This window comes from Chionomys nivalis, chromosome 3 (assembly GCF_950005125.1).
Source record: "Chionomys nivalis chromosome 3, mChiNiv1.1, whole genome shotgun sequence".
Taxonomy (NCBI): domain Eukaryota; kingdom Metazoa; phylum Chordata; class Mammalia; order Rodentia; family Cricetidae; genus Chionomys; species Chionomys nivalis.
This window is the reverse complement of record NC_080088.1, coordinates 92822027-92848246: the sequence shown is the minus strand read 5'-3', so window position 1 is coordinate 92848246 and position 26220 is coordinate 92822027. Positions and strand designations below refer to the sequence as shown.

At 48.7% G+C, this 26220-nt stretch overlaps 1 protein-coding gene across 1 annotated transcript in view; it reads left to right on the top strand.

Annotated features, from left to right (window-relative positions):
* LOC130871985 (kinesin-like protein KIF19) overlaps positions 1 to 26220 on the top strand; it is a 46735-nt gene extending 20515 nt beyond the window's left edge. The window contains exons 11-20 of the mRNA XM_057765770.1: positions 3152 to 3326; positions 4885 to 5059; positions 8586 to 8856; positions 12263 to 12384; positions 16735 to 16862; positions 19118 to 19226; positions 19353 to 19685; positions 20746 to 20896; positions 23976 to 24083; positions 26120 to 26220. Of these exons, the coding sequence (XP_057621753.1) occupies positions 3152 to 3326; positions 4885 to 5059; positions 8586 to 8856; positions 12263 to 12384; positions 16735 to 16862; positions 19118 to 19226; positions 19353 to 19685; positions 20746 to 20896; positions 23976 to 24083; positions 26120 to 26220 (1673 nt within the window). The remainder of the gene's footprint in view (positions 1 to 3151; positions 3327 to 4884; positions 5060 to 8585; positions 8857 to 12262; positions 12385 to 16734; positions 16863 to 19117; positions 19227 to 19352; positions 19686 to 20745; positions 20897 to 23975; positions 24084 to 26119) is intronic.

The following is a 26220-nucleotide window of genomic DNA, read 5'->3' as shown; positions in this document are numbered from 1 at the left end:
ACTACATCTGGCTTATGTTTTTTTCATTTTCTTTTCTTTTTTTGGTGTAAAGGCCAAAGGTCAGTGTTAAATATCTTCCTCACTCTCTACCTCTTTTTGAGTTTAGGGAGAAAATTATCATAGATTCATAGGTAGATGCTTGAGATGTAGGCATGCTGATTAGCCATGTGGCTGACATTCAGCTGCATGGTAAATGAGGGAGGGGGCCTTCCCTGAAAGAGTAAGGAAGCCAGAGCACCAGAAGAGGCAGCTCAGGCTCTGACCAGCCTGTGAGAGAAAAGACAGAAGGAGAGGAAGAAGAAAATCTAGACCTCGCTGAGACAGGCCTCAGAGCAGCAGGTGGACCCAACAGAACCTTAAAGTGACTCAGAGCAACTGCATTCTTGTTTGACTTTTTTTTTGTTTGTATGTTTGTTGCTTTTTGTTTTGAAACAAGGTATATTCTGTGTAGCCTTGATTCTTTTGGAACTCACTGTGTAGACCAGGCTGGCTCCTGCCTCTGCCTCCTGAGTGCTAGAATTAAATGTGTGTGCCCTGCCCTCCACATATGGCTCTTACTTTTTAATTGACTTGAAACTTTTTGATTTATTTGATGTGTATTGGGTGTTCTGTCTGCATGTATGTCTATGCCCCATATGTTTGCAGTACCCAAGGAAGCCAGAAGAGGGTAACAGATCCCTGGGACTGAAACTGCAGATAGTTTCCAGCCACCATGTGGGTTCTCTGAAGAGTAGCCAGGCCTCTTAGATGTTGAGACATCTTTCCAGCCACCTTAATATTTTTTGACACAGGGTTTCCCTCTGGGCTTGGAACTTAGCGATTGGGCCATGCTGGCTGACAGGTGTGCCCTAGGAATCCACTTGTCTTTGTTTCTCCTGTGCTCCAGTGCTAGAATTATAGAAGGGCACCATCGCACTTGGCTTTGTGGACTGAATTCGGGTTATAGAGAACTTGAGGCCAGCCATGGAGGCAAGAGACTGACTTGACTCTTTCTCCCTTTCTAGAAAGAAAGAAAGAAAGAAAGAAAGAAAGAAAGAAAGAAAGAAAGAAAGAAAGAAAGAAAGAAAGATTTTAAGACACCTGTGTGGAGCGGGGATGTGGCCCAGCAATTGTTTCTGTGTAAACATGAGGACTGGTTAGGATCCTCAGCTCTCACATAAAAGCCAGTGCAGCAGGTTGGGTGCAGCGGTGCATGTCTTTAATCCCAGCACTTGAGGGGCAGAGGCAGGCAATCTCTGTGAGCTGGAGGCCAGCATAGACTATAGAGTGAGTTCCAGGACAGCCAGGACAGTTACACAGAGAAACAAAAATAAAACAAACAAAAAGCCAGGCAGTCTTGGATGTCTCTAACCCCAGCACTGGGTAAGGGAAGAGTCTGGAGGATTCCTGGAGCGGGATGGCCATCCAGTCTAGCCAGTTAATGGGCTGCAGAGCAGTGAGAGACACTGTCTCAAAGCATAAGGCAGGGAGATAGATCCGAAAGATACCCAACATTGACCTCTAGCCTGGCATGGGCACATGTGATTGCATGCATGTATACACAGACCCACATCGACATGTACACAGCATATTAAACACATAACCCTCTACCCCCCTAAAGGACATATGCAGACATACCACCCACATGTTCTTTGGTTTATGAAGATAGGTTTTGCTGTAATTACAGAGGACTTCTAAAATCAATAAAAATAAGCAAGCAGTCAATAATTAAGAGTGAGCAAGACATTTAATAGACAATTCACAGAAGAATTACTTTTATTTTTGTTTTATTATCTGTGTGTGTGTGTAGATCAGAGGACAACTTGCAGGAATTGGTTCACTTCTCCTACCATGTGGATTCTGGAGATTAAACTTAGGTTGTGAGGCTTGGCTGTAAGCATCTTTACCCACTAAGCCATTTTGCCAGCCACACAGAATTCTTAATGGCTGGAAACATAAAAACGTCTCAAATACTTTAGGAAACACAGGTGTAAGCTGAAATAGCTTTCACTTCTTGGATAGCTAAAAGTAAAGTGCTGGGGGAATATGAAATGTGTTAAATTGGTAATGTATCAATTAGACAAAAATTAAGGTTTTCAAAGAGAAGTAAAACCATGACATATACCCATCTACCGTCCTTCCACTTGCCCATCTATGTGCCATCTGTCCACTCACCCAACCATTTCCCCATCCATCCAACTGTTCACCCAAATACATGTTCCTCCACCCACTCATCTCCCCATCTGTCCATCCATCCACCAACCCGTCCTTCCATACACTCATACATCCAGCCCACATCCGTCCCTCCATCTGTTCATCCATCCACTCACACATCCATTTATCCACCCACCTATGTCCCATCCATCCATCTCTCCACCCAAATACACATTCATCTACCCACCCATCCCCTATTCATTCATCCCTCTGCCGTCTTATCTATCTATCCATCCACCTATGCTTCCATGCATCCATCCACCCAAATATACATACATACATGCATACATGCATACATGCATACACACATACATACATACATATATACATGTACCTATTCAGCTACTCACCTACCTATTCATTCACACATCTACATATCCATCTGGCCACACCAAAATCCATCTATTTATCAATTTATACACCATCAATTACCTACCCATCCAAGCTGGGTGGTGGTGGTGCACGCCTTTAATCCCAGTGCTCAGGATGCAGAGGCAAGCAAATCTTTGTGAGTTCGAGGTCAGCCTGGTCTACAGAATGAGTTCCAGGACAGCCAAAGCTACATGGAGAAATTCTTTCTTGAAAAACAAAAAACAACAACAAAAAAAAAAAAAACAATAGCTGGGTGGTGGTGGTGTACGCCTTTAATCCCAACACACTTGGGAGGCAGAGGCGGGTGTATCTCTGTGAGTTCGAGGCCAGCCTGGTCTACAAGGGTTAGTTCCAGGACAGGCTCCAAAGCTACAGAGAGACCCTGTCTTGAAAAACTGAAACCAACCAACCAAACAAACAAACAAACAACAAAATTAACTCCCCATCCATCCACATACCGCATCTACACATCCTCCTGCCTACACACCCACCCATCCTCCATGCATTCACAAATGTCCGTGGACTGGGGCTCATCCTTGGGAGTGGGCATGGAGTTCAGCCCAGCCAGTCTTCTTCCTACCTGCAGTCACCATCCCCCAGGACGCAGAGGAGGACAGTCGTCTACAGATGAACAAGATCCGGGCACAGCTTATTGGGGCTTTCAAGGAGCAGATGGAGATGCGGCGCAGCCTGGTGGAGCTGGAGAATACCAACATTGAGCTGCACATAGACATGTCTCGCCACCTACTGACAATTGCAGAGTGAGTGCCCTGCTGATAGGCACAGCACATCCCCTAAGGGAAGGGAAGCCAAGGAACAGAGGGGGCGCTGGTCCTCAAGAAAGCAGGTCCTGGCTGGGCGATGGTGGCGCACGCCTTTAATCCCAGCACTTGGGAGGCAGAGGCAGGCGGATCTCTATGAGTTCGAGACCAGCCTGGTCTACGGAGCTAGTTCCAGGACAGGCTCCAAAGCCACAGAGAAACCCTGTCTCGAAAACCAAAACAAAACAAAACAACAAAAAGAAAGAAAGCAGGTCCTGTCTCTGTTCCTCTCCCATTACAACCCTATTGGTAAACTGGGCCAAGCAGGAGACACTTCTAGATCCCTTGGGCCTCTTACGGTTGGGGTCCAGAGCCAGCCCAGGGGCGTCAATACACATTAACACAATCTCTCCCACGGTTCACTTACCCGTACGTGTAAGACTCTGAAGACAGAGTGACCCTGTGCAGAGAATAGCTGGGATGCCCACACCAGACTTCTGGAGGTGAAGGGGCTCCCCTAATCATTACACTGGGACAGTGGGTATCCCTCCAACTGTCCTGAAGAAACCTGGACACAAGACCTACTTAGGGGTGACTTCAGACAGCACCGTCACACTCAAACCCGTTGCTTCTTTTCACATCTACTCTGGCTTCTCCCCATAATTCCCCTCATCTCCTCTTCCTCTCTCTCCCTTCTCGACTCCCTTCCCGCCCCTCTCTTTCTCCTCCCCTCTCCCTCCCTTTCTCCTCCCCTCTCCCTCCCTTTCTCCTCCCCTCTCCCTCCCTTTCTCCTCCCCTCTCCTTCCCCTCCCCCTCCCCTCCCCCTCCCCTCTTTGTGGGAACAAGGTCTTGTATATAACTCAGGCTGGGATTTGTGGTCTTTCACTTCCACCTCCTGGGCGCTGGAATGACAAGTGTACATCACCACCCTTTGTTATGGTCACTGTCATCACCGTGCTCACCTTCCTCCTCTCTCTCCAATTATGTGAACAACACTGCTTACACTGCAGTCATTCTAAACTTTAGCAATGCAATCGGAGCTGTGCTGTGGTGGCGCACGCCTTTAATTCCAGCACTAGGGAGGCAGAGGCAGGTGGATCTCCAGGTTCGAGACCAGCCTGGAAACCCTGTCTTGAGGGGGAAGAAAAAGCAAAACCAATGCAATCACAGTGTCTTGCCCTTTCTGGCCAGGTATCTGCTTGCCAGGCTTCCTTGGTCTTCCTTTTCTGCCCTGTTTCCATGGATCCTGTTTAGGCTCAATGTGTTACCCTTGCTACCGGAGCCCAGACATGCTCCTAGTGTCCCTGGTCACACAGTTGTCTTCTGAGGACAGCATGTTTACACAGGAGGTGGCTGTGGCTGGCTCTGTGGAGTCAGGGGTCATATGTGGGGCTGGAATGGATGCATATGTGGAGAAGATCTTGAGTGAGACCTGGTTCCTCTCCATTGTTTTCCCACTCCTGTGAGGAGGCTAGTGGGCCTGGAAAACTCTGGGTGTGAGGTGTAGAACTCTCCGCTCAGGCAAGATTGATCCCTGATACCTGTGTCCTGGCTGCAGCTGGGAGCAAGAGAAGACCCAACCCCATGCAAACACGGGCAAGAGTGAGAAGGACCAGGAGCCAGGGGATGCTGACGGAGAGGAGGTCGAGGCTTCAGAACCCCCAGAGGTGGCTCTGGCCAGAGAAGAGGTGAACCTGCTCCTGGCTGAGCAGCAGAAAACTGCAGCCCTCAAGGTGAGGGAGAGGGATGATCCGCCGTGGCAATGGTGCTTATTGTCTGAGCCTGGCAACCCTTTGAGGTTACCTGCCCATCCCATGAAACTCAGCAGCTATGAATGAGCCTGGCAACCCTTTGAGAGTACCTGCCCATCCCATGAAACTCAGCAGCTATGTGGCCACAGCCACCTGAGTCTCAGACACAGAGACTTGTCTAGGGCTGGGACGTAGCTCAGTTGGTAGAGGTTTGCTTAGGAAGCACAAGGGCCAGGGTTCGGTCCCCAGCAACTGGTGTGGTGCTAGAGATCTGTAATCAGGAAGTAGAGGCGTCGGAAGTTCAAGGTCATCCTTGACCAGACTGGACAGTGAGAAGTTGCCTTTGAAAAAAAGATAGGTGGTGGTGGTGGTGGCGACAGCAGCTGCGCCTTTAATCCCAGCACTTGGAAAGCAGGGGAAGCAGAGGCAGGCAGATCTCTGAGTTCAAGGCCAGCCTGGTCTACAGAGTGAGTTTCAGGACAGTCAGGCCTACACAGAAAAACAAGTCTCAAAAAAACAGAAAAAAAAAAAAGCTTTTTTTTAAAATTTAAAAAAAAATTTTTTTTTAAAAAGCTTTTTTTTAAAAAAAAAATGAGCGTTTAATAGCTGGCTAGTGAGTAAACTCGGGTTAGGAAAATTACAGAACTCTTGCTTGAGGAAGCTTTGGGGGAAGGCTAGTGATGCTAGGAACTGGGCGGCTCATTAGCTAAATGCTGGTGGATGTTCTCAGAAAGTAGGAAAAGTGTTCAGTGATGTCAAGTGGTTAAAAGCAGGCATTGTTTAATTCTCTTAAAAGCTATGTAACCAAAGCAAGAGGCCCTTCGTGTTATTATTACTCCTGCCCATTCCAGTCTAGGCTTCTGCCTCCTCACTTCAAATTAATGATTAGATTTCCTACAGATTTTAAAATAAGGAAGTCAGTTGGACAGTGGTGGTGTTTGTCTTTAATCCCAGCACTCAGGAGGCAGAGGCAGGCAGATCTCTGAGTCCCAGGCAAGCCTAGTCTACAGAATGAGTTCTAGGACAGTTAGGGCTGCTACACAGAGAAACCCTGTTTTGAAAAACAACAACAACAAAAGGAAGATAGATGCCTGTTGTCTAAGCCAGTGATGTGCTCAGCTAGATGACATGAACATCAAGGGCAAATTCAGATATCAACAAATGATGGAGCCTACAGTGGCGAACCTGTCAGTCAGGAACCTGCAGAGGTGAGCCCATCAGCCAGGAACCTGCAGAGGTGAGCCCATCAGCCAGGAACCTGCAGTGGCAAGCTTGGAGCTTGCAGTGACAAGCCTGTCAATCAGGAACCTGCAGAGGTGAGCCTCAGTCAGGAACCTGCAGTGGTGAGCCTGACAGTCAATAAATGACCAGTTAAAAAAGCAAGGTTTTAAGTATCTAGCTGGAGGCCAGGCCCTGGGGCTTCAAGGAAAACTGGCTGCATCCTGTGCCCCGAGCTCAGAGCTGAGGGAAGAGACACAGGTGTGACTTGTGGTCAGCGCCGCAACAGCAACTGGAACAGGTGTGAGTGGGCAGAGGAGGGGCTGTTTCTCAGCTCGGGAGTTGAGGAGAACTCAGGAGGCTGTATGGAGCAGAATGGAAGAGGGCTTCAGAGGAGTCAGGATGGAGTTGGGGAGAACAGAAGGGAGGTTGTTTGGGGAGGAGTTGGGAGGAAGGGAGTGGAATCAATGATCAGAAGGAAGGTGTTATCTGCTGTTATCTGCCCATCCCTTGGGGACCAGGACTCTGGGCGTGCTAGGCAGCCTGAGTCCCACGTGACTCTCTGGGGCCTTGTGGGGTTAGTTGAGTGGTGTGATCGTTTCTTTGCTGAGTCACCTGAGCAAGCCCGAGAGTGAAGGGGTACGATCATTGGGAAGGTGTTCCCTAGGCGTGATCAGCAGCATCTCCATCAGATGCACACATATACCCTTGTGACGAGCATACAGAACATACAGACACATACAGAAACAACCATATACCCATAGCTATGCACAGAGAGCTGGAGCCTCGCCTGGTGGGTGTGCAGAACCGAGCTACAGGCTGTAGGTGGGTCTCAAGGGCTCCTAGCTCATTTTATACAGGGTGAGCAGTTCAGGGGGCCTACAGTAGACAAGCTGGGCCTGAGCTCTCCCTGTGTCCCCTCACAAGCTGACTGAGAGAATCATAGAGGACATAGAGTGTCACCCACAGCTTCGTGAAAACCCTGAAGGCGTGTCACAGTGTGAGGTGGGTGGCTCTGGTTTCTGGTATTGAAAAGGCAGTCAGCTCCCAGGAGAGGGGCCTGCCATTCCATGCCACACATGGCCCCATGCAGAGGTGCTGAAGTGTTTCAGGAGATAAGAGAGGTGAGTAGACAAGGTGGCCGAGAGACCTCTGTGGTTTCTGCAGGAAGGAGCAGATGGGGTGGGTAGATAGATAGGAAGTAACAGTCGACCCCAAACTGGAGCAGCAGTAACGGCCCGTGACTCGTTCAAGGGCTGGGACTATGGCTTGGTTAGTTAGTAGAGCTCTTTCTAGTCTGCACAGAGCCTCAGGTCCCATCCCCAGCACTGACTATACTGGACTGTTGGTAGGGCACACCTGTAATCCCAGTACTCTGGAAGCAGGAGAATCAGGAGTTCAAGGTCATCTTCAGCTATGCAGTGAATTTGAGGCTAGCCTGGGTTATGTAACTCTGGCAAAAAAAAAAAAAGAGAGACAGGGGGAAGAGGAGACTCATGGAAGCTCTACTTGAGGATTGAAATGAGTTTATTAGGGGTTTCTCAGGGGTGCCTACTAGAATGGCTGCATTTTCTGTAAAGTTGCCAACACCCTGCCTACCAAGTTCCCATTTTCTTCTTTAGAAAGTATTTATTTTTATTTATGTGTCTATATGCGTGTGAAGGAATATGCATGTGGGGGCAGGTGTCTGAGACGACCAGAAGAGGGCATCGGATCTCCTAGAACTAGAGTTTCAGTCATCCGGTATGGGTGATGGGGACAGAACTCACAGCCTCTGTAAGAGCAGTATGTGCTCTTAACTGCTGAACCATCTCACCAGCCCCAAATCTCCTGTATTATGTGACTCTGAGAGTAAAGAATTCCTTGGGGGAAGAAAAGTATATTTTAGGTCTTATTTTAAGGACACAGTCCTTCCTGGCCAGGAAGGCGTGGTAGCAGGAGCAGGAGATGGCTGCTTACCTGGCTTCCACAGTCAGGAAGCAGAGAGATGGTTGCTGGTGCTCAGTTCGCTGTCTCCTTAACCCAGAACCCCAGTCCAGGGAATGGTGGGTCCCCTGTTTAAGGTGGGTTTTCCTACCTCAAATGCCTTAATCAACAGAGTCTCTCATTGGCACGGCCAGAGGCCACCTTGTTTGCACTGCTGTCCACACGTGTCTTCGAAGTCCTGTCAAATGGGCCTCATCAGTATTCGCCCTCACGGTGGCTCCTCGTTAGATTCAGTAGCCACACATCTCACGAGTTTGACTAACTGGCGTCGATGCTTGCCCCAAGCTGTCCTTGTCTTCCCCAGGCTGGACTAGAGCAGCGCCTGGCCCATGCCAAGCAGAAGGCCTCTGAAATGGAGAAGCTGCTCCCCAGGCAGGTGACCAGTGAGGATCAGCGGGAGGTTCTGCGGCTGCTGTGCAGGGCCCACGAGCTGGAGGTAGAGAATACAGAGCTGCAGGCCGACAACTTGTGCCGCAAGAACCTGCTGTGCCAGAAGGACTTCGTGATCCAGCGCTACCACCAGCACCGGATGCTGTGCGAGCAGGTCATTCAGGGGCAGCGGCAGCTGATGCAGGGTGAGGCCAGCTTGGACCAACCGATAAAGCGTTCTAGAAAGAGAAACCACAGGCCGAGGGCTGGGGAAATGGCTCAGTTTGTTATGCAAGTGTGGGGACTCGAGTTTGAGACCCAGAACTCATTGAAAAGGCCAGTGTGGTGGCGCATGCATATAATCCCATCTATAGCCAGGTGGGAAGTGGGGACAGGTGAATCCCTGGAGCTGGTGGTAGCTAGGTTAGCCTACTTGGCAAAGTTCCAGGCTAATGGGAGACCTTGTCCTAGACAAAAGGTGGATGATGTCTGAAGAATGACACTTGGGGTTGTCCCCTGACCTCTATTTACTGCATGCGCGCACACACACACACACACACGATGGAAGGGATTGGGGACATAGCTTATTGGTAGCTAAAGCCCTGAGTTCAATTCCTAGCACCACAGAAAAACAAAAAACCCTTTGTCTGAAAACATAGTCCCCCAAGTGTGTAGCACAGACACAAGCCTGTGACTGGCCCCCTGTACCTACCCTTCCTACCCTCTCCTTTTCGCCTCTCTTTTTCCCCTCTACCTCTTCTTTCTTCTTCCCTTCCTTCCCAGAGTTGTTTAACTCATGCTGTCTTCTAACTCATAACCCTCCTGCTTCAGATACCCTAGTGTTTTTTTTTTAATTTGTTTATTTATTTTGAGATAGAGTCTCACTGTGTAGCCCTGTCTGGCACTTGCTGTGTAGACCAGATTCGTTTTAAAGTCACAAAGAACTCTGTGTTCTCTTTCTCCTCTTTCTCCTAAGTGTTAGGGTTAAAGGTATGCCACCATGCCCAAACTTGTCTTCACTTCTTAAAAATATTTTATTTATTTTGCATTGTATGTGTGAATGTGTGTGTTTGTATGTGTGCACGTGTACATAGGACACATGTGTGGAGATTAGAAGTCAACATCCATGTCTTCTTGTACTACATACCACCTTGTTTCTTGTTTCTTTCTTTCTTTCTTTCTTTCTTTTTTTTTTTTTTTTTTTTTTTTTTTTTTTTTTTTGGTTTTTTGAGACAGGGTTTCTCTGTGGTTTTGGAGCCTGTCCTGGAACTAGCTCTTGTAGACCAGGCTGGTCTTGAACTCACAGAGATCCGCCTGCCTCTGCCTCCCAAGTGCTGGGATTAAAGGCGTGCGCCACCACCGCCCGGCCACCACCTTGTTTCTTGAGACAGGGTCTCATACTGAACCTGGAACTCACTGTGTAGATGGACTTAGCTGACCAGCCAGCCCAGGGATCTTCCTGTCTCTGTCTGCCCATTGCTGGAATTAAAGTCACATACTGCTATGCCATACTCTTTCATGTGAACACTAGGGACCCAACTCAGGTCCTCATGCTTGTGCAGAAAGTAGTTTCCTCATGCAGTTTTCTTTCTAGCCCTTCCTTTCTCTCTAAAACTGGATATCATTGTGTAACTCAGGCTGTTCACTAATACACAGTACTCCTACATCTGTTTGGGATATTTCCTGTGAATTCAGTCATGTGATCTTTGGTGTCTGATTTCTTTCACTTAGCATACCATTTCTTAGACTCATTTATGTAGCAGATACCATACAATGCCATTCCTTTTTGTAGCTGAGTCATATCCCACCACATGGACAGCCTGTGTCTAAAAGTTCATCTCTTCACGGTGTCCCCATCTATGGTTATTATGAACAACACTTTGGAGAGCATTCACATTCAGCTTTCTTTTTTTCCTTTTTTTTTTTTTTTTTAATTTATAGAAACAGGGTTTCTTTGTGTAGCCCTGGCTGCTTTGGAACTCACTCTGTAGACCAGGCAGGTCTTGAACTCAGAGATTCGCCTGCCTCTGCCTCCCGAGTGCTGGGATTAAAGGTGTTCACCCTCACTGCCCAGCTGTCTTCAGTTTTATGCATTACACCTCTTTTCAGTTCTTTTGGGTGTATGTACCAGGAGTTGGCCTTTAACTTTCAATTTAAAATTTGTTTATATTTTGGAGCCATTATCAGTCCTTTCTTGCCCCCCTCTTTCCTTTCCTTTCCTTTCCTTTCCTTTCCTTTCCTTTCCTTTCCTTTCCTTTCCTTTCCTTTCCTTTCCTTTCCTTTCCTGTTTTGGTGATGCTGGAGATGGAACCAAGGGCATCACCTGCGCCAGGCAAGCACTCTACTACTGAGCTACGTGTCCAGCTCAATACTGTTATTTTATGATTGAAAGGAACATGTCAGCACAATAGAAAAAGATGTGTTTGTTTGTTTGTTTTCGAGATAGGGTTTGTGTGTGTGTGTGTGTGTGTGTGTGTGTGTGTGTGTAACACTGGCTGTCCTTGAATTCACTTTGTGGACCAGTCTAGCCTCAAACTCAGAGATCTGCCTGCCTCTCATTCCCAAGTGCTGGGATTAAAGGTGTGTGCCACCACCGCCTGGCCAGAAAAAGACTTTTAAACTTCAGTTGGGGTGTAGCTCAATGGGAGAGTGTTTGCTTAGCATGTTTGACACACAGGACTTACCAAGTGTAACAGTGTACATTGTAATTTAAAAAACAGCGCGTGAGAGAAAGACGTGAGAGACAGAACTCACGTGGAGGGTTTCTATTAGGGGAAAGAGAAGGTAAAAGGAGGAAGGGGAAGGGGGAGACCAGCCTCTGGGGACAGAAGCAGCGGAAGAAAAGAGAGAGACAGAGAGAGTGGGGAGAAACAGAGAGACAGCCAGAGAAGCAGAGAGAGAGAGAGAGAGAGAGAGAGAGAGAGAGAGAGATATGGGTGGTGCTCTTAGTGGCTGCAGCTCAGGAGATATCCTGTCAGGAGCCCAAGGGCAGGCCAGTACAGAGATGCCTAAATACTAAAATGTATGCTTTTAATCCATCACTCAGGAGGCAGAGGCCTATAGATCTCTGTGAATTCAAGGTCACCCTGATCTACATAGTTCTGAGCCAACCAGGTCTGCACAAGTGAGACCCATACCACATCCCCAAAAGACCCTGAACTCCATTTTCATTATCACACACACACAAAATTCATCATAAAAAAATTAAAGTAGAGCTGGGGATGCCACCCAGTTGGTGGAGTGCTTGCCTAGCAGTCGTGAGGCTCTGGGTTCCATTCCCAGCACTAAATAAACCAAGGATGGTGCTCACACCTGTAATCCCAGCACTTGGCAGGTACTGGCAGGAAGATCAGGGTTCAAGGTTATCCACAGCTATATATTGAGTTCAAAACCAGCCTGAACAGCATGAAACCCTGTTTCAAAATAAGTAAGCTAAAATGGATGGGAATATAAAAGACAGTATACTGAATAAGAAAGACTCTGTCTAGGAAGTTCTTTCCTTCAAACATTCCAGGAAGGGTGTTGCCCTTTTTGGCACGTGGTGGTGGTTTCACCTGGCCTGAGGTGGCGTGTTGTACTACATTCTGATGGCTGCTTTCTTTGCTCCCTCAGACAGTGGCATTTCAGCCCCAGAATCTCTGGAGCAGCAATACCAACTGTACCTCCGGGAACTGGGTGAGGGCACATTGGACCACCTGCTGATGCAGCTCTCAGTGATGTCCAGCTCGATCCAAGTGAGTCTCACTTCTCCCACCTCTGCCCAAAGCCATGATTGATAACATCCCATGATTCCTTGCCCTAGGTCAGCCTGTGCTGGGCTGTTCTGGGCACCAAGGACAGGGAAGAGAAACTAAGGAGACATTCAAGAACCAAGTGCCCAGAGTCAGTTCCAGGGGGAGCATGTGTTGAACCACAGACTACATAGTCAGACAGGGACCAGGACCAGAGGATGAGCTGCGGAGATGACTCAGTCAGTGGTGTGCTTACTGTGCAAGCATGGGACCCAAGGCCCTGTACACAGTAAAAAAAAAAGAAAGAAAGGAAGGAAGGAAGGAAGGAAGGAAGGAAAGAAAGAAAGAAAAGAAAGAAAAAAAAGAAAAAAGGCCTGTTACCCCTTACCCCAGTGCAGACCCAGGTTCAGCGAGAGACCCGTTCTCAACAACAACAACAAAGAAAATAAAAAAGGAGGATGATTGAGGAAAACACCCAAAGTCTCCCTCTGTCCTCTACACCATGCTCTGTTTTCCCACATGTGTGTGAACATATGAACATGTATGTACACACACAAATGCATAGTGCACACATGTACACACATACAAAGTAGCTAGGGGAGTTCAGCAGGTTTAAATACCACAGCCTGTCCACTGAGCTAGTAGAGAGGGTCTCCTGGAGATCTGGGTGGGTCTGGGTGATGTTCCCTTGGGTCAGACCTCCACTGCTCTCTCCCTGATCATGCCTCTAGTCCTTGGCTATTCCTGAAGAGTCTGAGGTTAGTCAAAGCTGGTGGGAGGGAGTCCTGAGCATTGCCTTACTGTCTCAGTGACTGTGGGATGCATCCTCTGGGGAACTCAGAAATATTTGAATTTTCCACTCCTCTTCTGGGTTCTTGCAGGCTCCTGTAGGGAAGAATAGTTTCAAGTTCTCTTTCTCTTGTTTTTTTTGAGACTGAGTTTCTCTGTGTAGTCTGACTGTCCTGGAACTCACTCTGTAGACCAGGCTGGCTTCAAACTCAGACATCTGCCTGCTTCTACCTCCCAAGTGCTGGGATTAAAGGTGTGCACCCCCACAACCTGCCTTGGCTTTTTTTTTTCTTTTCAAAGAGTATTTTGGGGAAAAGCTATTTAGAAAGGATCTAGTTACACAACACAGGCTGGTCTGAAACTTGCAATCCTCGTGCTTCAGCTTCCCAAGTACCAGGATTGCAGGTGTGAATCACTATTCCTGGCTCTAATGTTTAGCTGTTCTGGATCCATGTCATATTAGAGTTCTCACCGACCCCCTAGGCAGTCTGCAATTCTCCATTATCAAATCCCTCTGCAGAGAGGGTCTGTTTGTTGCCGGCAGTGGGCCTGTATCAGCTTACTGTTGTCCCTCGTGACATAGTTTACGTTCCAGTTCACTCTTGATTTCTAGTTCTCTGGGTTTGCACCAACAGGTAAAACAAATGTTGATCACTGTAGGACCACACCAGGAAGGATACCTGCCCGAAACATCTCAGGTTCTGCTGGTTTTCCGTCCCTCTCCACTGGTTCCCAATAACCAGGGATCGTTTGTTGTTCTTGTTGCTTTGAGATGCTGAGGATGGAACCCGGCCTTGTGAATGCTAGACAAACACTCTACCACTGAGCCATGCTCCTAGCCCCTCACTGGGGGATTCTAGGCAGGGGCTCTACCACTGAGCCGCACCCCAGCCCCTCACTGGGGGATTTAGGCAGAGACTCTACTACTGATCCATGCCTTCACCCCTTCACTGGAGGATTTAGGCAGGCACTTTGTCATGAACCTAATCCCCAGTGGGTTTTTTTTGTTGTTTAGATTTATAGTGTGTGTATATATGTGTGGTTTTTTTGTGTGTATCTCTGTGTGTGCCCTGACATTGGAGTTACAGGATCTTGTGAACTGCCAGACATGGGTTCTGGGAACAAGACTTGGTCCTCTGTAAGAGCAGCAAGTGCTTTTATCCCATGAACCAACTCTCCAACTGCACTGCCCCCCACCTCCCAGCCCACATTTGATTTTTGGGTCTTTGTCTTTTTCCAGTCTGCAGTTCAGCCTGGGATCTTTGTTTTCTTTAGCCATTGTGTCTCCTTCATCTCCTCAGTCTGGAAGAGTCCCTAGCTTCTCTGCCTCCCATGCCTGACACTTGAGGGTGCTACTGAGCTGCCTGCAGGATGTCCCTTACTTGGGGCTACTGGGCTGCCCACAGGATGTCCCTTACTTGGGGCTAATGGGCTGCCCGCAGGATGTCCCTTACTTGGGGCTAATGGGCTGCCCGCAGGATGTCCCTTACTTGGGGGCTACTGGGCTGCCCGCAGGATGTCCCTTACTTGGGGCTACTGGGCTGCCTGAAGGATGTCCCTTACTTGAGGCTACTGGGCTGCCTGAAGGATGTCCCTTACTTGGGGCTGGCCTGGCATCTCATGATCAGCTTGATGAGCTGAGTGTAAGGGTCACACATGGACAGAGAACACTGAGCCCAAGGCACAGAGTATGTCTTATTAACCTTGATTTCTGGGTTGAAGTGGTGCTTGATGCTCTTTCTCCATGAATATGAGAGAGAGAGTGTGTGTGTGTGTGTGTGTATAATATGTGTGCATGCTTATTTTTTTCTGCACATGTGTGCAAGTGCATTAGGGGTGTGAATGCCAGAGGACAACCTCATGGGCATGATCCCTGTGCTCCGGGCATCTCCTGTTTCTGCCTCCTGAGCTCTGGAATTGTAGATGGAGTGTCATGTTCACCTGGCATTTATGTGGGTGCTGGCAATCCAAACGCAGGTCCTCAGGCTTGCATGGCAAAAGCTTTATCCATGAGCCATCTCCCCATTCCCTTTGCTGCCCAGCATTTATTTTTTTACATGGGTTCTGGGATTCACTTGGGGCCTTGTGCTTTAATGACTAAGCTACACCCCAACGCCCCCCCCCCTTTTCTTTTCTTTTTTCTTTCATCTCTTTACCCCCTCCGCTTCCCCCTGCTTCTGTTCTGGCTTCGTCTTCGCTGCTGTGATAAAATGCTCAGATACAAGCGCCTGTACGGGAGGAAGGATTTTACTGGTCCTATTACAGGTGTGGTCTCACACTGTCAAGGCAGAAACTTGAACTAGCCACATGTGCAGTCAAGAGCAGAGGGAGAATGCATACATGCTTGTGTTGTTCCAGGACCCACTTGAGGCTAGATCTTCCCACATTAGTGTAATCAAGACTTTTCCCACAGGCGTGCCCACTGGCCCCCACCGTGTAGACGGGCTCTCGATGATGCATTCTTTCCATGGGATTCTAAATTGTGTCTGGTTGACAAATCAAAGCATCCATTTCCCTTCCTTTTTTTCCTACTTTTTTTTTTTTTGGCATGGGAAACTATGCATAAAATTTATCATTGTTTTTGGGAGGGAACTGGATTTGTGTGTCAACTTGACACAAACTGGAGTCATCAGAGGAAGAAGCCTCAGCTGAGGAAATGCTTCAATGAGATCCAGCTGTAAGGCGTTTTCTCATTTAGTGATCAACGGAAGGCCCAGCCCTTCATGGGTGGTGCCATCTCTGGGCTGCTGAAAGAAGGTGGGCTGAGTGAGTCATAGGAAGCAAGTCAGTAAGCAGCACCCCTCCACGGCCTCTGCATCACTCCTGCCTCCAGGATCCTGCCCTGTTTGAGTTCCTGTCCTGACTTCCTTCAGTGGTGAACAGCAATGCTGAAGTGTGAGCCAAGTGAACCCTGTCCTCCCCAACTTGCTTTTTGGTCATGGTGTTTCATTGTAGCAATAGAAACCCTAATTAAGACAGGAGGAATACTGAGGGGTGAACTCAGGACCTTGCATATTCTAGGCAAGCGTTCTCCACTATTTTATTCATACTACACTATTTTATTTATTTTGGTCTATTTGAGACAAGGTCTCATTGTGTAGCCCTGGCTGTCTTGGGACTCACTTTGTAGACCAGAATTGCCTTGAATTCACAGAGATCCGCCTGGCTCTGCCTTCTGAGTGCTGGAATTAAAGGTGCATGTCACCATAACTTCCATGGTACTAAACAAATCAACATCACTGTGAAGCCATTTCCATCTTCTAGAATCTTCTCTTCTTCCCAAATAAAAATTCTCCACTTATTGAATAATAATTCTCTCCTCTCCCAGTCCCTGGACCCTGTCATACTGTGGTTTGCAGAGTGGCTGTCGTAGGAAGCTGCTGAGAATGAAGATGGAGCTTCCGCTTTCCCATAATAGATACAGGTTAAGGAGCCCTGGCTGGTAGCCCCTGGCTCATGACTTCCTTCGAGCCCTGGTGGAGGAAGTACACCAGCTTTCCCTTGGCCCGTCAGAGACCTTCGGCGTGGTGACACTGTCTCCTCTGTCCTCTTCTGTGCTTCCAGGATGGCTCCATTATGAACGTATCACCCCCACGGCCTGAGGAGACCAGTAGAGAGCCTTCAGGTGACAGGCGGGACCTCCCATGGGGTGCCACATTTGAGCTGCCTCAGATGCTCCTAGAGAGAGACAGGTGGGCACAGAGCCTGGGCAAGAATGAAGCTAACAACAGGTCCTAGGTGGGGCTGAGGCCGTGGTTCTCAGGGGCTCACCTTGAAGCCCACGTTCTCTCCTCCAGCCACCTGTCTCATATCCTCTTTCTGAGCCTGTCTTAAAGGAGGTGCTGAGGAGATAACTTAGAAGGGAAAGGGTTTGCTTCGCAAGCACAGGGAACTGAGTTCAATCCCTAGAACCTACATAAAATGACTGGGCAGGATGGCACATGTAAATTACCATCTCTGTGTTGAGAGGGTGGAGACAGACGGACGCCTTAGCGTTCACTAGCCCAGCCAGCCACACCTGCTTGGAGAGTTCCAGGCTCCATTTTCTTTTCTTTTCTTTTTTAAATTTTATTTATTATGTACACAGTGTTCTGTCTCCATGTATGCCTGCATGCCAGAAGAGGGCACCAGATCCCATTGTAGATGGCTGTGATCCACCATGTGGTTGCTGGGAATTGAACTCAGGACCTCTGGAAGAGCAGTCAGCGTTCTTAACCTCTGAGCCATCTCTCCAGCCCCAGGCTCCATTTTCAAAGCAAGATGAACAGAGTCTGGAGAATGACAGTTGCTATGTCCTCTGCCCTTCGTATAAACACACATGCACATATACTTCCTCCTCATGCATCTGCACAGACATGTGCACCCCTGCATACATATACACACACTTGAAGAATAGTAGACTTATTCCAAGAGGTACTGGCTGCATGGGACAGCGGTGAGTTGAAGCATTTGACAAGTCTGAGGCTGGAAGTGGCCTTTCCGGTTCCTGGGTGTTTCTGTCCCGAGTGTGTTCAGTGCCACTTAGCCCTATCCTCAAAGCCTTCTCGCTTTCCTCCTGTATCCTCTTTTTCTGTGGCACTTTCCCAGATGAAAACTCACACCAGTAAGTTCAACACCCATGGGCTCTGTCTGGAAGTTTAAGAGTTCACATCTGGTCCAGGCAGTGGGGGTGCACGCCTTTAACCCCAGGACTTGGGAGGCAGAGGCAGGCGGATCTCTGTGAGTTCGAGGCCAGCCTGGTCTACAAAGTGAGTTCCAGGACAGCTAGGACTGTTACACAGAGAAACTCTGTCTCGAGAAAAAAAAAAAAAGTGTTCATGTCTGACCAATTGACGAGATTATCTTGTTGATGCAGCTGCATTAACAAAGTGCCATGAATTTTGAGACATGAATTGTGAGACATAAATTATTTCACAGTTATGGAAGCTGGCCAGCTTAGCCTCCCAGAGGTGTGACAGAACCTGATAAGGGCCTCTTCCGGGTTGGAAGATGGCTGCCTTCTTGCTGTGTTCTTACATACTAAGGAAGGACAGAGAGGGAGGGAGACAGAACACAAAGGTGACTTCAATATCTTTTTGTTTACCTTTTTTTTTCTGTCCTGAGATAGGGTCTCATGCAGCCTAGGCAGGCCTTAAGCTCACTATGTGGCCAAGGATGATCTTGAATTTATAGTTCTCCTGCCTCTGCCTCCCCAGTGCTAGGATTATAGACATATCCAGTTTTTGCAGACGGAGCCCAGGATTTTGTGCATGCAAGGCAAGCGCTGTACTATGTGAGACAGCCCCAGCCTTTTTCCCCCATGCAGGAACTAGGGACTGAATCTAGCCAGGCCCTGGTGTTTGCCTGGAGGGCTCCAGGCAGGTGCTCTACCACTGGTCCATGATCCTAGTCCCTCACTGGGGGGATTCTAGGCAGGCCGAGCCCATTCGAGGGTACACGTCATTATGGTGGAGAAGACATGACTTCTGCAGTTAAGAAGCAGAGAGAGGATGCTGGTGCTCAGCTCACTTTGTTCTTTTTATCTAGTCCAGGATCCCAGCCTGTGGGATGGAGCCACAGATTTAGGGTGGGACTTTCTACCTCAGTTAACCCTATCTACACAACCCTTCACAGACACGCCTAGGGATTCATTTACATGATGAGTCTATATCCAGATTAACTTGACAAATCCAGACCGAACATCACAGCTGTGTATTTCTGCCTTGTATAGAGGGGCAGTGCATCATCCACTGCAAACCTGTGCAGCCTCCTGGCTACCTACAGTAGGTGACCAGCATGGATGACCCAGCGTGGTACTGGCCACGGGCAACACAGCTAAGGCCAGCATCTCGCCCAGTGCATGGACTGTAGTGCTCTGGGCTGGAACAGCAGCTGAGGCTGGATCCCAGCTGCCCAGACTGTGCCAAAGGACCCAGGGCCTCCAGAGTGTCTCCTGTTTCATCCACAGTGATGGGAACAGGTCCTCAAAAAGCACTCCACTGTGGAGGCTTGGGAAGCAAGACTCTCTTCTCCCTCCACCAGCCCTCCGCATCCTGCTGACGCCTCCCATGCTTGAGGTTGGTATGCAGGGCGCTAGCTAAAGGGAGGCCCCTTCCCAGCTAGACTGCATGGGGAGGGACTGCTTCTGGGGTCCCATGCTGTTACTATAGTGACTGTAGGTGACCTGTGCTTTTCTTCCTCAGAAGCCGAATACTCTTGGTGTAAAGAGCCTGGTGTCTAGACTACCGCCCGCAGCTGGTTTGGAGCTGAGACTGCCACAGCCAGCAGGAGAGATGAACAGCCCCCCTCTGAGTGTCCAGGCCCTTAAGGAGATGGCCCTGGGCACCAAGAGCATTGCCCTCATAGCAGCCAGCCGTCGCTGCAAAGTGTATGACAAAGAGGGCAGCTGCTTAGACTCCAGGGACCCCAGCCCTGCAGACTGGAGGTGGTCCCATGCCAGTCCCAGCAGGGACCGCTCTTTGGAGAGGAAGGCAGGGAGGAAAAGGTCACCCTCATTCACCTGGAGCCTGCAACAAGTACGTAGATGTCTGTCTGGTTGCTGGGGTAAAACCGAGGCAGAAGAAGAAGAGGGCAGAGAGAACAGATGGGCACTCACACTGTCACACATGTATGGGATCCCTGCACTTGAGGTAGCAGAAAAGTATGCCGCCTGACACCAGCTGTTCACAGTGTCTGAGCCCACGGTGTGACCCAAACCCACGGTGTCCACTTAACATTTTGTTCAGTTAAAGCCCGAGAAATGCAGCTCCGTGCCTGAGAGCATTCATGTACCAATCCCAAGATTAAATTTCTTTCTTTCTTTCTTTCTTTCTTTCTTTCTTTCTTTCTTTCTTTCTTTCTCTTTCTTTCTTTTCTTTCCTCTCTCTCTCTCTCTCTCTCTCCCTCCCTCCCTCCCCTCCCTTCCCCTTCCTTCCTTCCTTCCTTCCTTCCTTCCTTCCTTCCTTCCTTCCTTTCATGGTACTAGGGATAGAACCCAGGACCTTGCACACATTAAGCAAGAACTTTTCTTCTGAACCACACCCAGCCCCTCACCGGGGAATTCTCGGAGGTGCTGGCCACGGACCTATGGCATCAGTCAGTACTTGTAGTTTAATTTAAGGAAAGGGTCATCGGTTGGCTTCAAAACAAGTCTGCCGAGTGGCATGTGAGAATCAATTCCTTGGGTTCACCACTATCATATGTTTCTGTGCTCCCAGTGTTTGGTATTAACTAGTGACAGAGGGTCTGACCAACCTACATCCTACATACAGACAGGGTATTCCCTGACGTGAGAGTGATACAAAGACTGGGCATTGTAATGCAGGCTTCTAATACCAGCATTTAGGAGACTGTGGCTAGAGAATTGTGAGTTTGAGGCCAGCCTGGGCAACATGTTAGGACCCATGCATGTGTCACTCACCCCTGAAAGCCCCCCCATAAGGAGAGGGGAGGAGTCAGACTCATCCATCCTTTGCTCATTTGCTTGGGGCTGGTTCTGCTACTCTGGCACACAGTAGATGTTTACTGAAAATTACCTCAGTGTCGTCTTCCTTCTTTGTACCTTCCTTCTATGTATGTACCTTTTCCAAACTGCAGACAACAGAGAAACATCAGCCCTCGATGGAACATCCATCTGAGAGCCAGCTGTCCCCAGCACACCTCCAGCCACCAAAGCTGCCAGGGAAGAGCTTTTTCCCTGCTGTCCCTGTGGCCTCCAAGATGAAACCCAGTCTCAGTTTTCACGCAGGTATGGGTATAGTTGGGTTTTGTTTGTTTATTTGTTTTTGCTTAGTTTTGTTTTTACTTTTTGGGGGCCCACCACCCACCTCCTAAATAAATACAGAGATTTATTCTTACTTATGAATGCCAAGAGTTAACTTGACTTGTTTCTAGCCATTTTTTTTTAACTTAAATTATCCTGTTTCTCTTTAACTACATTTTGCCTCTAGGCTTTTTACTTTCCTTTATTCTATATACCTTTCTTTCTTTCTTATTCCGTAGCTGGCTGTGTGGCTGGGTGCTGCCCCTGGCGTCCTCCTCTTCTTTCCTCGTTCCTTGCTCTTCTCCCCCCCGCCCCCCCAGCCCAGGTTTCTCCTCATTTTTATTCCCACTGCCTGGCAGCCCCACCTATTTCTCTCTTCTGCCTAGCCATTGGTCGTTGGGCTCTTTAGGAGTACAATCAGGTGTTTTAGAGAAAGAAACACAGCTTTTTTTTTTTTTTTTTTTTTTTTTTTTTTTTTGGTTTTTCGAGACAAGGTTTCTCTGTGGTTTTGGAGCCTGTCCTGGAACTAGCTCTTTTTTTTTTTTTTTTTTTTTTTTTTTCCGAGACAGGGTTTCTCTGTGGTTTTGGAGCCTGTCCTGGAACTAGCTCTTGTAGACCAGGCTGGTCTCGAACTCACAAAGATCCACCTGCCTCTGCCTCCCGAGGGCTGGGATTAAAGGCGTGCGCCACCACCGCCCGGCTGGAACTAGCTCTTGTAGACCAGGCTGGTCTCGAACTCACAGAGATCCGCCTGCCTCTGCCTCCCGAGTGCTGGGATTAAAGGCGTGCGCCACCACCGCCCGGCTAAGAAACACAGCTTTACAGAGTTAAATAAATGCAACATAAAAACTGCAACACATCTTTGCATCATTAAACTAATATTCCATAACATATGGAAGTCAAATAAAGAAAAATAAGATTTTCTGTTTCTCAGGCCATAGAAGACAAAGGCAGGGAGCAGTGTGGTCTGTCTGTCCCCTGCCAGTAGTGCTTTTTGGTGTAAGTTTTGGCTTTTGTTTTTCTCAGTTTGATGAAATTGACTGTTGGGTGCATGTGCCAGTGACCTGGAAAGTTAGGTTCATCTGTTCAGATCTGGATGTAGAGTTTACTTCTGTGTAGATATAAGCAGTTGGGATGGATTTGAACTGGTTGAGTATCTATCTAGCAAGCATGGAGCCTCAGGTTCCATTCCCAAGACCGTGGATGGGTGTGATGGTGCACGGCTGTATCCCAGCACTTAGGAAGTGGAGGCGGGAGATTTGGAAACTCAAGGTCATCCTTGGCTACATAGTGAATTTTAGGCTAGCCTGGGCTATGTGAGAGCCTGACTCAAATAAGACAAATAAACTTTTTTTTTAAATTTTTTTTTAAAGAGAAAGGTTTTGCTATGTAGCTCAGTCTAGTCTTGAGATTGTCATCCTTCTGCCTCAGCTTCCCAAGTATTGGGATTGCAGGCATCACTGTTCTATTTATAGATGTGGATTTCTATGATCACAGAGACAATCGGTCCATAAAGTGTCGCAAAGCTTTGTGCAGGCACGGAAAAGCCCAGCGCTGCAGTGCACCTCTGCAGCCTCAGTCCCAGGGCAGAGACACGAAGCTCCTATCCAAAGCAATGAGCTTCAGGTTCAGTGAGAGACCCTGTCTCAAAAAAAAAAAAAAAAAAAAGTAAGAGGCTGTGTGTGGTAGTGCCTGCCTTTAATTCCAGGCAAAGGCCAGCAGATCCCTGTGAGTTCAGAGCACAGCTTTGTCTGCATAATGAGTTTCAGGCCATCCAGGGCTACACAGTGAGGCCAAGTCTCACAAACAACAGACAAAGGGTGAAGAGTGATAAAGGAAAGACATCCGATATTGACCTCTGACCTCCACACCCACGCAAACCCACATACATACACACACACACACATATACACAAACGACAAAACACAACAGCACCAGATGATCCTTCAAGAATTACACTCTAGGGCTGGAGAGATGGCTCAGCAATTAGGAGCATTGCCTGCTTTTCCAAAGGTCCTGAGTTGAACTCCCAGTAACCATATAGTGGCTCAAACCATCTGTAATGAGGTCTAGTGCCCTCTTCTGGCCTGCAGGCAAACACGTAGACAGAATATCGTGTATATATAATAAATAAAAAAATAATTATACTCTAAGCATCTGATCCAAACCCTCAGGAGACTTACACAGAAGGATCACAACTAGCAGGCCAGCCTGGGCTACATACTGAGACCCTGTCTCCACAGAGAGTGATGGCTGTTGAGGTGATGTGTGCCTGCTCTGCCAACTCTTGAAGACTGAGTCAGACGGATTGAGAATCTGAAGCCAACCCAGACCATTTAGGAAAATAATCCCCAAATCTACCATTTTCTTCTTCTTCTTTCCCCTTCTCTTTGTTCTCTCCCTCACTCCCTGCTGCTCTTCCTCCTCTTCTCTGTTTTTCCTCCCCTTCCCCATCTTTCATTCTTTCTTAGCCCCCCCCCCCCCGTGGAGCTGAGGTCCTGTTGTAATAAGAGCGGCGGGGCTGCGTCCCCAGCACCTGGCCACCTGTATGGCTTTACCTGAAATAATTACACGGAAACTGTATTCTTTTAAACACTGTTTGGCCCATTAGTTTTAACCTCTTATTGGCTAGCTCTTACATATTGATCTAACCCATTTTTGATATTCTGTGTAGCCCCACGAGGTGGCTTACCAGGGAGATCTTAACTTGTGTCTGTGTCTGGTGGGAGAATCATGGTAACTCCTGACTCAACTTTTTTTTCCCAGCATTTTATTCTGTTTACTCCACCCACCTAAGGGTTGGCCTATCAAATGGGCCTAGGCAGTTTCTTTATTTAACCAATGAAATTAACTCCTCCATCATTTCCCCTTTTTCTGTTTAAATAAAAAAGAAAGGCTTTGAGCTAACCGGCTAACCGGGTGGTGGTGGGAAGCAGCCCTGCCGCTCCCATTTCAACAAGGTCCTGAGGAAGAGACTCGCCTCTTTCCCACTCCTTGGTCTGGCCTCTAGTCTTGGTAGGGCGTCCCTCCAGATAACATTTCCCATTGCTGCTGTCTCCTTCAGATGAAAACACGCTTCATGTGCCGGAGGTCAGCTTCACCTTCCCCAGCACCATGTGGCAGAACAACGCAGCCCCAAGCCGAACTCCCCTCCTGCCACGTGACATCCGAGGTCAGAGACTGTACCTCCAAACCTTTGCCCCCATCTCTACCCCTCTGGCATCTTGGATATTTGTGTCCCATCTGTGGAGCAGCAGCCTCCATGCTATACAGCCCTCCGCGCTCTGGGCCTCTGAACTGTTTGGAGGACAGCAATGCTCTCAGAAGACAGAGGGTTGGGGGTGACCTTGGGCAGTGAGTGGACAGCCTGGACTGGAAGTTGACCCCTCTGTCTCTCTGGCCCAGCCTTTTCTACTGACTGGGAGGAGAGAGTGGGGACCAGGTGGCTTTCCAAGCTGACCTCATCCCAGCCAAAGTTTCCTGGCATCCCTGAAACTTCACTCCCCTCTCAAACATTTCCCTTAACTTTGAATGAGATGTCTAGTCCACAGTGAATGGCTGGAAGCTGAGGGTCAAGGGTTGAGGTGGGCAGGAGCGGGCCGGATGCAGCTGGGAGGAGGAGGGTGGCGGCCTTCAGTGTTGTAGGGGACGACTTAGTTGGGAATGGGATACTTATAGAACAGGCACCCTTCTTAGTGGAGTCAGTGGGTGGAAATGAGCGGGGCAAGGGTCAGGATGAGGAGAATTGGGGGGGGGTGTCTCAGGGCTCTGTCCTGGGGAGGTGGCACCAGGGGACTGGAGCCAAGGATTAAGTGTCTGGGCACCCAGGTGAGTCCATTCCCTACCCACTGCATATGGATCCTCCAGGTTTTTTTTAAAGGATTCTCACTGGGGCAGAGGGCATAGTTAACTCTATGCATGCTTGCTGTGCAAGTGTGAGGACCAGAAATTGATCACTGAAATCCATACAACAAAAGCCCTTGAGGTGGTTTGTTTGTAATCCTAGATCTGAGGAGACAGAGATGAGGAGATCCCTGAGGGTCAGTAACCTGCATGGGACCCATGGAATGGCATCTAGGAGCACACTCTCGTCTCTACGAAGATGTTTATTGTCATGTAGACACATCACACACACACCTACACACACATTACACACACCTAGCACCTTCCCCAGCAATGTAGTCCAGGCTGCCTGGAAGTCACAATCCTCCTCCCTCATGAATGTTAGGGTAAAATCCTGCACTATTTAACCCCTGCACCACTGCTCACTCTGGCTTCTTCCTCCAAAGCCGAGGCTATTGTGGATTGCTTGACTAAGATACCAGCTAAGGCCCTTCCTGAACAGTAAGCATCCACTCTGCAGGACAGTGGCCAGTCTAGACATCAGTCCAGAGGGTCATAGCCTCGTCCCTATGACTCAAACTCGTCCTGTGCATTACTGAACCCCAGCTACGAGGATGGCCACATCAATGTCCATGTTCATGTCATCTTCATCTCAGATGGAGAAGCCCGAGCTACCCCAATCCCCTCCTGGGGGTGGCAAGCATCCTCTGGTACCCTCGTACCATCTTGTCAACACTTGAACCACCTGACAACCAAGCCATTGGATGAAGTCAAACATCCCTGGGCTGTTGGACTACCAGGATTTTAGGGGTGGGGGCCAAGTGGGAGGTCCTTCCTGCCATCTGACCTCACTTTCTGCTGCTGCATCTTACCCTCCGTCACGCTGCTATTTGCACTAAAGGGTAAAGGACTCTGGAGGAAGGGCTCTCCCAGGTGCTGGTTGGTCAGTCATACATGCTGGATGACAGCCTGCCTAATACTGTATCTGAGTGTGAGGGACAGGGAAAGGTCCACACGGGCCCCCCAACCTTGTTGCATTTGGCCAGAGCTGCTGGGTATGTTCTCAAACAGAGTCCAGAGTGACCAGGGAGCAGGCGGGCCACTTCAGCCTGAAGGGTGAGGAGGAAAAGCCTTGGAGGTCACACGTGATAGCTGAAAATGGACTCTGGTATTGATGAAGTCAGCTGCCTGTCCCAGATGTGTGTGTGGTGTTTGTGTGTGTGTGTGTGTGTGTGTGTATGTGTAGGGGAGTCCAGGCCTGTGAGCTGCATGTGGTCATAATGGGGCTAAAGACACAGTGTCTGGTGAGTGTTGGATTCTCTTTCATTGTTCTGGCCACAAACTAAAATCTCCCATACATTGCAGGGTCTACAGACAGCAGAGGCCGGCGTCACAGCCCACTGCCCCCCAACAATCCCCCCAAGCCCCAGGGTGGCAGCGCCAAGAGGCCAAGGCGTCCCAAGTAG